The sequence below is a fragment of the Podarcis erhardii genome, assembly GCF_964252035.2.
Source record: "Podarcis erhardii genome assembly, chromosome: 17".
NCBI lineage: Eukaryota > Metazoa > Chordata > Lepidosauria > Squamata > Lacertidae > Podarcis > Podarcis erhardii.
The window spans coordinates 4,247,796-4,260,873 of NC_138515.1; the positions used below are offsets into that span (position 1 = coordinate 4,247,796).

The following is a 13,078-nucleotide window of genomic DNA, read 5'->3' on the forward strand; positions in this document are numbered from 1 at the left end:
CTCCCAGCAGCCCCAGTAAGTATGGTCGGCCATGATGGGAGATGTAGTTCAGCAACAGCTGGAGGGACAAAAGTTCCCCACACATCTGCAGCTTTACTTGCTGCTTAGGAATACCTTCTGTCCTAAAAATCGGGTTTTCTGAATGGTAGACACTGAAGTGACAGGGGCTTCTGGTCTAAGTGAAGGTGGAGTGGGCAAAACATTTGGGGTGGGGGAGCCTGGTGCCCTCAAGACTCCAGCTCCTATCAGCCTCAGCCAGTATGACCAATGGTCAGGGAAGCTGGAAGGTGGAATCCAGGATCCAGCGGTGGCTGGAGGGCACCAGGTTCCCCATCAGGTGCTACTGTGATCCCTGGAGGATCATCTTGGAAAGGAGGGAGAGGAGATTTCAAAAGATGGATAAAATTCCCAGCAAGGTTAGAGAGTTTGCTTTGGGTATACTGAAGTTAAAATTGCAAAAAGGTACTATAATTAAAGAGCTTGCATTCTAGTTACTCAGGATCAAGTTATAGGCGACTGTAAAAGCATCTTTGAATCCTATGATTGAGATCTTCCTTCTCTCTCTTTTTTATAACTGGCAGCAACTGTGGCAGGTTGTGTATGGGAGAGGCCCAGAGTGGGACCTTATCACAGAGGAAGGGGGCATTTAGCCCCTCCCCTGCTGTTTTTCTCTATGAAAATTGCCTATTCCACTCAACTGTTTTTACAAATAGGCAGGTAGAGTAAGGGCACTCCTAAATAATTGCATTGCAGTCTGGACTAGGGCAATGCGACCCTAGGACTCTCTGGCCCCTGCCACAGATGCAACCTGCATCAAACTGCTTGTGCAAGAGGGATGGTGTTAGTTAGCAGCCTAAAAGCTATATTTGTAAGAGGAGTTGCTCACCTAGCAAGCCACCTGCTGAAGCTGACAGCCCCTTGCTGTTCACCACATAGAAGCCGAGATGATCCCGCTGCAGGGCCGTGGGGTGACTGTAGCGATGCAGAAGAACCAGGAACTCCACTTCGTGACCAATCCATACGGTGACGTTGGCTTCAGGCCACACAGAAATTGCCAGCTGGGGCTTGTGGATTAGAGCCCGCTGGGCAAAGGGCAACACCAGCTCACCTTCACCATGGAGCGTGACGCCCTTCCGTGTTACGCTGATCACATAGCCAACTTGAGGGTGTTCCACTGCTATGGTTATGGCATCAAAGTAGGTGCGGGGACGCTCCTCGTGGCCTGGCCTGAAAGGGGCCCCCATTAGGTGCCCGTTGACAGACAACCCTGGGGGCAAAGGAAGGCAGCACTCTGTAATGAAAGAACAGTCTTTCCATTTCCCCACTTCCCACCTAGAGGGAGAAGGCACAGAACCCAGGTGTTCTGGTCTGCAACTGCTCTAATCCAGAGGTGGGGAAGCTGTGGGCCCCCAGTACAGGTTCCATCATCCCTGGCTACTGGTGAGACTGGCTGGTGCCAGTAGGAGCTGGAGTCCAACAACTGGAGGGCCACAGGGTTCCCATGCCTGCAAGTCTATGCCAGCCCACTAAACCAAAGCGTATTTCTGGCCATGCCACACCGAAAGCACTCTTATAATGCTCTTAACAGTCCTAGTGTCCCCATAATAATCTTAGGAACTGTAGCTTGTTAAGGGGGCTGGGGACTGTAAGTGTGAAAGGTCTCAGCACTGTTAACAACTACAGTTCCCAGAATTATTTGGGGTAAGCCATGCCTGTTGGTATAACTGCTTTCACTGCATCTAAATAGGAACATATCTCCTTACTCTCAGGATTTGTCAACTAGCTAACATTCTCTCTTCCTGCCCAGTTACTAGAATTTGAGAGTACAAAATAAGGTGGTAGACTGTGTATCTAGTGTTTTAATTAGATTTTCCTTTTTATAATATGTAGATTTTGTGTTTGTGTGCTCTGCCATTTTTTGTTTGTACTTGCTTCCCATCAGAGATGAAAAGCACTTTGTAGTGTACAAAGGGCACTGAGTCCTAGATCCATTTTTAACAGAAGTTGATTCTCTTGATAAATTATTTGCACATCCTCAGAGGCACTGTCAGATTCTTTAAAAGTTGTCCAGGTTGGATGGAGACGGGTTGGATGGATAGACACACTGCGTAGGCTTGCAGGCACACATACCTGGCTTGAAATGCCAAAATTATTGAAAACAAGAGGTTGGCTATACCTATCCTTCTGTTCTTGGAACCCTCTGGGTTGGTTCTGAACAAGCCCAACCCACGTTGAAAGGAAGGCAATGCAGCCCTTACCTGTTGCAGGGTCGCTCACCAAGCGCAGGACATCACCTGAGCATCCATCCAGAGTAAAGCACAGGTTCCCCAGTGAATGTGGCAACCTTACTACAAAGTGAGGGTCTCCATCCACTGCAAGGGAAAACAAACAAGGGTGTAAGATGCTAAATGTAAAAATGAGGGAGGCATGGGAATCTGCATGGCTGGGAATAAGATGGCCTTACCCCAAGAGGAGAAGGTGAAGAAGCCAGGGTCAGATGAACCTACCAAGGAGCCTGGAAAGAGAGATGGAAGGAGCAGCATTAGACGCACTGATCATTAAGCGGCACTCTCAGCATATCTAGGCAGCAAGTACCACCACACATCTAATTTTGGGGCCAAGGTAGGTTCTGCCTCTTTGCCTAGCAGCTAACCCAAATGGATTTGGATCAGCTGTCTTGGCCCATATATAGAATGCTGCAGTGCAGGCGTTGAAAAGGATCGGCCAGCCAGGATCGAGCTGTTTACTTTGAAAATGCTCACCTCCCCCCACCACCACCACCTTGGGCCAAGGCAGGGCAAAAAGGGCAAAAGATGGCAGGTGAGGAAGGGTGGATTCAGAATGAAATCTTGGCAGGTGGTGGTTGAGCCAGGACAAAACAAAGGCAGTTACAGGCCATGGGCAAAGCCTGGCTGAACCCAGACTTGAGTGGCTTTTCGGATTCCGTTTCTGTCCAACAGAAGACCTCGCTGGACCCACCAGTTATCAGCCCTGCTGCCCTTATGCACCCATCCTGCAGGGATGTACCTGAATCACCGTCCGGTTCTTCTAAGAAGTCTGCAAAGGAAAGTCTATTTTCAGAGGAGTCGGGCAAACCTTGGAAGCAAACCTCCCCTGGTACCACCACCCTCAACCCCCTTTCCCAAGGGGCTGAGTGCAGCCCAGCATTTCTCTGAATCCCTTCAGTTAACATTGCTAATAGAGTTATCTGTTTCTGCAGAACCCAAGAGAGTCACTGAAACATCGGTGCTGCTTGCTGTGGGATAGAAAGAGAACAGTGCTGTTGCTTTGCAGCCAGGAGCAGGCGACTACAATGGGCCTGACTCCAGGCACTACCTGCTTGGAAGGCCACGACGCCTTCCCAAATACTATCAGTTTGAATTTATCTTGAGCAGCTTTCAAGTTTTATACAAATGCTAGTAAATGGAGCTTGCATTCTGCAGGCATAGACCAATGATTTCTGGCCCCTCCCCACAAATCCATGCCTGAACAGGATTCACACACACACACTTTTGTGAGATATTGGGCTTGGCTTGCTTGGTCCTGCAATGGCTGGTCTCCCTTACGAGAGAAAATTATTGTGCTGCGTTTTGAGTGTTGGTTTCGAAGAAGTGGCCCATTTTCAGGCTTTGGGTCGTAGGTATGACATGGGGGCTTCGTGTATATTATATTTCAGCTTTCTGGTTAGCCTGGAAGTGGTATGACCAGAGTGGGAGTTTACTTCTTGTCTCCCATTTCTAAGGAGAGGCTTTAAAATGTCCCCATTTCAGGCTGTTCTAGTAATCACAGAATTGTATGCCAAGCCTGAGTTTCTGGAAAGCACTGTTATCATGTTAGGGTACATTCTGAGGCCACTTTCCCATATGCAAGCTTTCCTTTACCTGATGCCCTTCAGATGTTTTGAATTGCAGCTCCCATCATCCCTGACCTCTGGCCATGCTGGGTAGGTGCAGAGAGAGTTGCAGTCCTAAACAACTGTAGGGCACCAGGTTGGGGGAGGCTGCTGCATATTAATATCCATGTGGGATTTCTGTAAAAAGAAAGAAAGAACTGGCAAGGCCCTGTGTTCATGCCAGCCCTGATTCCCAGCTGAAAAACATCTCTTAACCACCAGAGAGGCAGGAAGACTGGAATCTGCTAAAACCTTTTAAAAGAGGAAATATGATGACCTCGCCAGCTCCCCAAAGTTCAGAGTGAGTGACTATGATGGCAGAATTACCTGAATAGTCTTCATAATCCAGAGTTCCTGAGGAGAAGACAAACAAAAGTTGAGAGCTTGAGCCATTTGGGAGCAGAATGGGAAGAAGATGGCATAGAGCACGGGCAGCGAACGTGACTCCCTCTAGACATTGCTGGATTTCCACTTCCATGATTCCCAGCCGTTGGGCACGTTGACTAGGGCTTGATGGGAGTTAAGAGTCCAACAACATCCCAAAGAATGTAGAGCAGCAGCAGGAGAGGACCTGGAGGAAAGCCAGCCTGCTGGGAAGAGTTAGCAGTGAGGGTGCACAGGCTAGAAGGAAGGATGGGAAGGGAAAGCAATGGGTGCTAAATGAGGAGAAAGATGGTAAAGTTAGAGCACAGGTTAAGGTGGGAGAGACAGAGCAAGGAAGAAAGAGACCACAAAGCTGGTTCTTCGGACGGGTGACACCAAACGCTGGCAGAGCCAAAGAGTTGTTAAGACCTATGAGTGTTGAACCAAGCCAATTTCCTCCTCAAGCAAGACCTGTAGCCTACCGAGTGCTTGGGAGACCAGCAGCATGACAATTGGATTAAGGATGCTGGAAGTGAGGCAAGTGTTGGTCAGGTGTAGAATAGGTTGCAGATGTCAGAGGAAGGCTGAAACATGCAAAGCTACTCCTATTTCCTTGCACCTACCTGCGTGTCCCCGGGGTGTCACGAAACTATACACAGCCGGCGGGTTCAATGACTCCACATATTCTGTGTCCTGGTCAGTGCCTGAGCGTAGCTCAGACTCCCCGGGCAGCAGGAGGAGGCTGATGTCTGGCGCAGCGGTGGTGCTACCAGGAATCCTGCTTTTACTCTCTGACTCTGCTCCCAGAGTCACTAGGGGTGTAGCTCCAGATGTTGTGCCCCAAGGCATGGTGCTGTTCCATGGGGGCTTGTCAGTGTGCATCTCTGTGGCTGCCCCACCTTTGGGAGTTGTTGTCTTACTCCAGGGAACGTTCCCTGCTTCCGCCTTGGCAGTACTTGCCTGCCAGCTGGTAGGCATTTGGTGCTGGGTGACAGGGTTTGGTGTCATCTCTAGCTGCTCCCAGGGACTGGACTGACCCCCTAGGACCTTGGCACTGCCAGGCGGGTGCCCCGTCGTGGGAGGCCTGCTGTGCCCTGTGCTGGCGGTCCCTGCCAGGACCTTGGAAACAGCTGTTCCTCTAGTCTCCAAAACAGAGTGTGGCTGAAGCGTGACCTTCAGTCTCCCAGCTCTGGTGGAGCTGGGCTTGGGGGGTTTGATGGGCGGCCTGGTTGCCCTTGGGGAGGCTGTGGCTCTGGGTGGTTTAGCAGACCCACGGATGACAGCAGGAGTCAGAGACATGGCAGTCACTCCTGGAACTGGTGTGGGAGTTCTGGTCGTTTTGGTGTGACTGGGAGCAGGAGGCACTGGGGAAATGAAGGCAGTGGCGGGAGTGACGGCAGTCATGGCAGCAAACGGTGGGGACGTGGCTCTGCCTGCTTTCGTGACTCTAGCTGCTGCCACTGGGACCAGGGGAGTGGGAGCAGATCCTGGCCTTGCTGTGGCCTTTGGGGATTTTGCAACCACGGGGACGCTGGTCACTCCAAGGCCAGGTGTGGCTTTTGTCACTTTAGAGAGCCCCGATGCAGTGGAAACCCCCAATGTTGTGGGGGTGGCCTTGAGTGCTCTGGTCACCCCAGGAGGGCCGGTAGTAGCTTTCGCCGGCCGGCCCTTCTCTCTGTCCTCATCTGGCCGCACCACAATCAGGGAGGTGACGGGGGTGACAAAGTTGTACTTGAGTGACAGGTTGGTGGCCTTTTCAGTCAGCAGGCGGCGGGCGGCTGTGTCATTGGCTCGGAACCGGGCCTGCAGCAGGTCCTGAATGGTGAAGTAGGCCCAAAGCCTTTGCACAAAGCGACTGATCTTGTTGGCATCCCCAAAGCAACCAAAGGGAGCAGCTTCTGTGGCGTTGGCAGAGATGTCGTTTTCCAGGCTCAGGGGGCCCTCCTGGCCATGCCCCGTGGTGCGAACCCGCAGCTCTGGTGCCCCTGGCTTCACCCGCCCGGCCACAACCAGCTCAGAGCCCAGGAAATAGTTGGGGAACAGGTTCTGGGTGAGGTCTTGTGCCACCCCATCCAGGTAGGCCAGCTCCACATCGTACAGCAAAGGGCTGGCGATCTCGTCGTAGAAACCCTTCAGCTGCAAAGTGGCATCGGCATCCTCATAGATGCGGCGAGCGACGCCGCGGTTCTCCAGCGACAGGCGCCTCATCAGCCCGTAGTCCGCATCATCGCCGAAAGCCAGGCCGAAAAGCGAGGTGTGCCTTTCAGAGCCTGCTGAGCATTGGAGAGAATGCGGCTGCCGGCCGTCACGCCTGAGGTGGGCTCGCCATCTGTCAGGAAGATGATCAGGGGGATTCTCTGTTCCTTCACAACTTTCCCTGCTGCTGGAGAGCTCCGGTTGAAGACAGAGGCGGCAGCAAGCAGAGCTGCGTTGATATCAGTCCCTAGGGAGCAGAAGGCCCGGGAAATCAGAAGACAGGACTCCTAGGTTTTCTGAGAAGAACAGTGGTGTCTAAAGGAAGGGATAGACTCAGAGATGGCTATGAATCTGGGCTCCTGAGTCACATCCAAAGGGGAGAATTTGGGTTCTAGGACTGCCTCTCCTGGTATGCCCCGCGGAGGACCTTAAGGTCCACAAATGATAACATTTTGGAGGTCCCAGGTCGCAAGGTGGTTAGATTGGTCTCTACTAGGGCCAGGGCCTTTTTAGTACTGGCCCCAACTTGGTAGAACACTCTGTCACAAGAGACTAGGGCCCTGCGGGACTTGACATCTTTCTGCAGGGCCTGCAAGACAGAGCTGTTCCCCCTGGCCTTTGGTTTGGACTCAGTCTGACCCTTATGTTTCCCTCCCCTTATGGTCTTGATTTATCAGTTACTTTTAAAATGAGGGTGCATTTTTAAATTACATTTTAACCTGTATTTTAAACTGGTTTTTTCTTTTCCCCCTATCATGTTTTGTTTTGTTTTTACTGTGATTTTATTGGTGTTAGCCACCCTGAGCCTGGCTGTGGCTTGGAAGGGCGGGGTATAAATTATTATTATTATTATTATTATTATTATTATTATTATTATTAAGCACTGGCAGCTTTGATCTACCCCCATTTTGGCTCCTGTGTGTAAGAACGGGGAAGGCAGAGCTCAAGAGAGCAAATATGGAGCATTCTTTCCAATACCCCAATGGCTGTTTGTGTCCTTGACTCCAGGACCAGCACACCAGCAACACCCCGCCTCCCCCAGCAATTATCTTGGCCGGCCCAGAACTCACATCCGTCCGCTTCCATCTTGCTGACATAGTCCTTGGCCTTCCGGATATTCTGAGGCGTAGCTTGGAGGGAATGGCTGGGCATCCACACATTCACAGCGTCCGAGAAAGTAACAATGTTGAAGTAGTCATCGTGGTGGAGGTCGCTCAGAATGACGTGCATGGCCTTTTTGGTCTGAGGAAGAAAGCGTCCCTACGTAAAACATCTTAAATAAATGGTGATCCATGTTTCCCAAACCACAAGGGGCTGCTCCTTGAACCTGTCCGGACTCAGGTCCATGCAACTTTTCTGCAGCTCAGAGTTAATGGCTCGTGAAGTGCACAACACTCGCCTCCTCCTGCAACTTGCATTTTTTCCTCAAGAAGGTGCCATGTGCAAAGAGTTCTAAGTTCAGAATAATTTTAGTATTAGCTATGCTTAATGAGTCAAAGCAGGCAATGACTGCCACACAAAATTTACTTACTTACTTCTTTACTGAATTTTTACCTCACCCTTACTCCCCAGGGTGGCAAGCAACAAATACAATTGAAATTTAATTTATTTATTTTAAAAAATTAAGAACATCTAAAAACAATTTAAAACAGTCACAGAAAGGGTGACTGTTCCCGAGTCCCCACAAAAGCTTCTCTTGAGGTTTACGTTGCTGAATGGGGCCGGCTTTGGTGCAGCAGACCAAATGGGAAGAAGGCGATTTGCTGAAAATTTGGAGGAGCCATTTTCTGTGAGGTGCTTCTTCCTTTGCACACAGCATAAAAACCTGGTAATGCTCTGACATTATTGAATTGTACTAATTGTTTTAATGGATTTGTCGTTTGCTTCGTCAGCTATTGCGTTTGCAATTATAGCGATTGCCTTGTTTATTGTTTTTTAATGCTATTGTTGTGATTCTTTGTGAGTGGCTTTGAGCTCAACATTTGTTGTTAGAAAATATTAAATCAACTCAGCTCAACAACATTTAAAGTTTAGATTCAACATTTAAAACGGATAATCCTTTATCCGTGTAATGTAGTGCTAAGCATATTGGACTAGGACTGTGTTCAAATCCCCACACAGCCATGAAGGTTGCACAGTGACACTGTGGGCCAGTTACACTCTCTTGGCCTAGCCTACCTCACAGGATTGTTGTGAGGAGAAAGTGGAGAAGGAAGAGAACCATGGTATGCCACCTTGAGGAAGGGTGGGATAAAAATGTAGCCATAATACTAATAATAAGTTCACTTCTGTTTGTCTTCACACGGGCCTGTTCACACTGACATTCAGCCCTTGCATGGCACTGAGCCCAATTCTAGCATATAAGCACCAGGAAATTGGACTTAGAAGATGTGCATCTTGGAAATAACAACCCATGTTTTCCTTCTGGACTGTGGCACATGTGCCAACACAAAGACACCAATTCAGGGCAAAGGGGCCCTTCCTGCTTGCAACTTCACCTGTTTCATCTTGGTGCCATACATGGAGCCACTGACATCGATAACAAACACCACGTCCTTCTGTACAGGGGGCAAGCCCCTCGGGGCAAAGAAGTGGACAAAGTAGCCATTGTAGATCTGTGAGAGAGAGAGAGAGAGAGAGAGGGAGAAGTAGAACGATCACTCTGGAAAGGGTGCGCACTATCATTTAATCCAGGGGTCAGCAACTTAAGGTCCATGGGCCACAAGTGGCCCATTGGGGTTGTTTAACTGGCCCCCAAGCCACCCCCGAACCAAGCAGCCTGCTCAAAGAGTCCCCACGCACTGCAGGACCACAAATCGCATCTGCGTAGACGCAGATGCCGGAAATTACGCATGTGCAATCCGGCCCTCCAAGGGATTTCCGCTGGAGTGAACCGGCCCAGGCAAGGTAAACCTTGCCAACCCCTGATTTAATCCCACCCTACACAAATGCAGAGTGCAGTCCCTAAGACCATTGTATGGCACCTTGTACGCCTCCTTCCAGCAACTCCTGCAGCCAAGCTGGTGCCAAACGTTTTGCTCTGCTTTCCTTTGGACCACATCAGTGAGGCCGGCAGGGGGTCTTGTCATTTGGGCAGCCCAGGACTTCCACACACACTACCTATGCTTGCATCCCAGAGAAGTCACTTTGGTGCTGCTAATGCAGCAAAACCAACACAGGGGGCAGCACTTAAGAGTTACTGGTCTCTGCAGCCACAGCAGGTACTGTGATTTTCCAGTGGTTTGACTTCAGTGGTTTGACCCCAGAGCCACACTCCATTGTCTCTTGAGACAGATGGATGCCAAAAACAAACAATCCCAGGGATGGGAAACCTGTGGATCTCCAGATGTTGCTGGGTTTAAAATCCCACCATCCCTGACCATTGTGCATGCTGGCTGGGACTGGTTGTAGTTAAGAGTCCAACAATAGTGGAAAGACAACAGACTATCCCTGCTGTTGCATTACCAGGTTCCAAGGAAAGATAGCCGGGGATGGAAATTATCTTCCTATCCTACAAGCACAACTGCAGGAAAAGTGCAGGATCTGGTATTGGGTGCAGAATTTGACTTCCTAATAATCTCACCAACCTTCCTTCCTTTCAAGCAAGTTTTTATCACTCATACGTAGTAATGAGATTTGTATGGGCAATACAGAATTATAAGAAGAATTATCAGGTCTAAATAAGATTGCCCAGTGTAACTGTGCCCCATGCAGAGACTGAAACACTGAGAATACTGTAAATGGAAAGTACTTTATAGAGACATTCATTTGCATAAGTGATCCAGATTGCATGGTTCTGTTTTTACAGAAGCAGGACTTATTTTGAACCAAGAACTCACAGTCCTGCCTGCCTGTGACCTTGTAGAGGCATCTGGCTGACAAACGTTGCAACACAGCTGGACTAAGCAGCCCTTCAGTTTTATCTAACAAGGTCATTCTCATGCTTGCATTGGTCTCTGCCTGGATTTCTCTGTATCACAGTCTTTGTTACCCTTTCTAAGGCAGTCCTGAAGCCCCAAACGTTCCATCTAGTCTCAGTTCTGGTTGGGTAGTCCTTTCCCTAACCTGTACGTCTCCTGCAACATCCGGCATGGTCACGTCATACTGAACCACAAAATCACCCATGATTCCTGAGCTGGAGAACTCCGCCTGCTCTTGCGGGGTTGGAGTGAAAACAATCCAAGCACAGTGTGTTCCTTTCTCCACCCGAGTAGACGGCGGCATAACAGCATCACCTGAAAGGAAATGGCAAATTCATCCATGGACGAGGTTGAGGGTTGCTGGCTCACCCATGAATGACAGCAACAGCACAGAATGAACTCAAGTGTGTGAATCAGCCTTTACAGATCTAGCACTACGGACAGAACTTCCAAATCCTTTTAACTGGGGTCAGGGTTCATCTACACTTCTGCTTGTCCCAGGCCTAGAAAGCAGGGGTCCAAGAGGTTTTCCGCTTGCCCTGTGCTTTCCAGGCATGGGTCTGAGTGGTTTTTTGTTTGCCCGGCCACTTTCCTCAGGAAAACCCACTCTTTACCACTGTATCAGAGCAAATGTCAACCAGCAGAAAATCCAGTTGATGTTTGCTCCGATTCAGCAGTAAAGAGCGAGTTTTCACAGGGGAAAGAGGTGGGAGAAGCGGACGTGTAGCACATGCATGTGTGAACTATCCCCAAGACTTGGAATCTACAGGATAGGTGCGGTTCTGTTTCCCAGGTGTATCTACTTGCCTTTGCTGAAAGCCTAAGATTTTGGGAGCAAAAGCTACAAAACCAACACCCAAATCTGCAATTCACCTCCTCCTGTGTTGCAACTGTGGTGAAAGCAGGTGGTGTCACAACACAGAGTGTACCGCAGTGGTCTGGAACCTGCTTAAACCTGGACAGCCGGTCACACCAAAAGTGCCAAAGCTGCCACACCAGTTCCAGGAGTGACTGCCATGTCTCTGACTCCTGCTGTCATCCGTGGGTAATGAACAAATTACGCTAGTAGGATAGCAAGAAGTTTTGTAAGCATGACTATTTGAAATATTGCAAGAAAGACTATGAGAATTATTAGTTAATGATAATTACGAGTAATAGAGAAATTAAGAAATGCAGAATAAGTGGTAAAGAACGGGAAATCATCAGAGGTGTTGACGGAAGTCTAAAATACAGTCATGCCTCAGGTTAAAGTCGCTTTGGGTAAATCTTTTCAGGTTGCGTCCCGCGGCGACCCGGAAGTAACAGAACGGGTTACTTCTGGGTTTCGCTGCTCACACATGCACAGACGCTCAGAATGACGTCACATGCATGCACAGACGCGGTGAATCGTGACCCGCGCACACGCAGACACAGGTTGCATTCTGCTCATGATGCGAACGGGGCTCCGGAACGGATCCTGTTCACATCCAGAGGTACCACTGTATTGTATAAGATAAGAAGTTATGTTATATGATTGTTGGAAATGATATGTTAAAAAAAACCTAATAGAAATGTATATATAAACCTGGACAGCCAGTTGACTATCAAATTAAGAGATAATAATAAAGCACAATGGAGAAACGTATTATCCTTTTTTTACAAAAAAGGCCAAAAGTGACGCTTATCTGGAAGCCCCCCAACCATGCAGCTGGAGAACGCCATACCTCGAAGGGTGTTGGTCAGCAGTCGGCTCGTGCGGAGTGGCAGCACATGGACGTAGCTGATGCCAGTGCGCTCGGAGATGCTCACCTCCACGCTGAGGTTCCTTACCACCTGATGGGGCCGGATGCTGATGGCATGCTGGTACTTGCCCAAATGCCGCTGCAGCAGCTCTTCATAAGTCAGCTCAAAGGCCACCTTGCCCCCTGCCTCCACGCTGGCTGACACCCTGAATTTTTCCGTTTCTCGGTCCCTGGGAAATGTCACTCAATAGCAGGTTATCGGAGACGATATTTGCTCTTTGAGAACCCACTTGGCAGGACCCCTGCACATGCGGTAAGCCCGCTCATTATCGTTCTCGACTGGTTGGGTGAACAATTTTGCACAAGCACAGAGCAGGCTGAAATTGGGCATGCTTTCAAAAGTCTTCCCGGAGGGGGTTGAGTGGTGGATGTCACTGACTTGCATGCTTCCAAACGGATTCTGAGCCTGGGCCAGCCAGCCAGCTCAGCCCTCTCCCATGATCGTCCCATTCTCCCTTCCACCATTCCCATTCTCCAAAAGGGCAGCCACCATTTTGTGGACACTGAGCATGCTCTGTCCTCCTTAAGATTCCCCCCCCCCAGTATTTTTTTTTTTTTTTGTACTTTGGCAAACCTTGAGGTTTCCCCAAACCTGAATACTTCATTAATATACTCATTTTTATCCACTTTAGGTACACTTTATATGCATTTCTGTATGCTTTATTTGCTTAGAGAATTGCAAGGCAATATTCAGAGAAGGGAGGATTTTGAATTGTGGCTGCGTTTCAGTTTGTGCATTGCTTCGGAAGGTTTGAATCAGGAAGGTTCTCCTTCAAATGCAAACAGAATCAAATATCTCCCCCACCCCAAGTTCCAGTCCTTATGCAGTCAGAAGAGCTCCATCCAGAGTTGCGAGGGGGTGGCAGAACCCAAAGGTTTGCAAAAGGACAAACATTCATTCTTCGGGGGGGGGGGGAGCACTTGGG

At 49.3% G+C, this 13,078-nt stretch overlaps 1 protein-coding gene across 1 annotated transcript in view; it reads right to left on the reverse strand.

The window, feature by feature from the left end:
* Nucleotides 1-13,078, reverse strand: part of ITIH6 (inter-alpha-trypsin inhibitor heavy chain family member 6) — a 28,355-nt gene that overhangs the window by 2,063 nt on the left and 13,214 nt on the right. Inside the window, 11 exon segments of the mRNA XM_081844833.1 lie at nucleotides 887-1,267; nucleotides 2,259-2,372; nucleotides 2,465-2,515; nucleotides 3,028-3,057; nucleotides 4,220-4,246; nucleotides 4,879-6,510; nucleotides 6,513-6,698; nucleotides 7,522-7,693; nucleotides 8,950-9,066; nucleotides 10,517-10,686; nucleotides 12,075-12,322. Coding sequence (XP_081700959.1) covers nucleotides 887-1,267; nucleotides 2,259-2,372; nucleotides 2,465-2,515; nucleotides 3,028-3,057; nucleotides 4,220-4,246; nucleotides 4,879-6,510; nucleotides 6,513-6,698; nucleotides 7,522-7,693; nucleotides 8,950-9,066; nucleotides 10,517-10,686; nucleotides 12,075-12,322 — 3,128 coding nt within the window.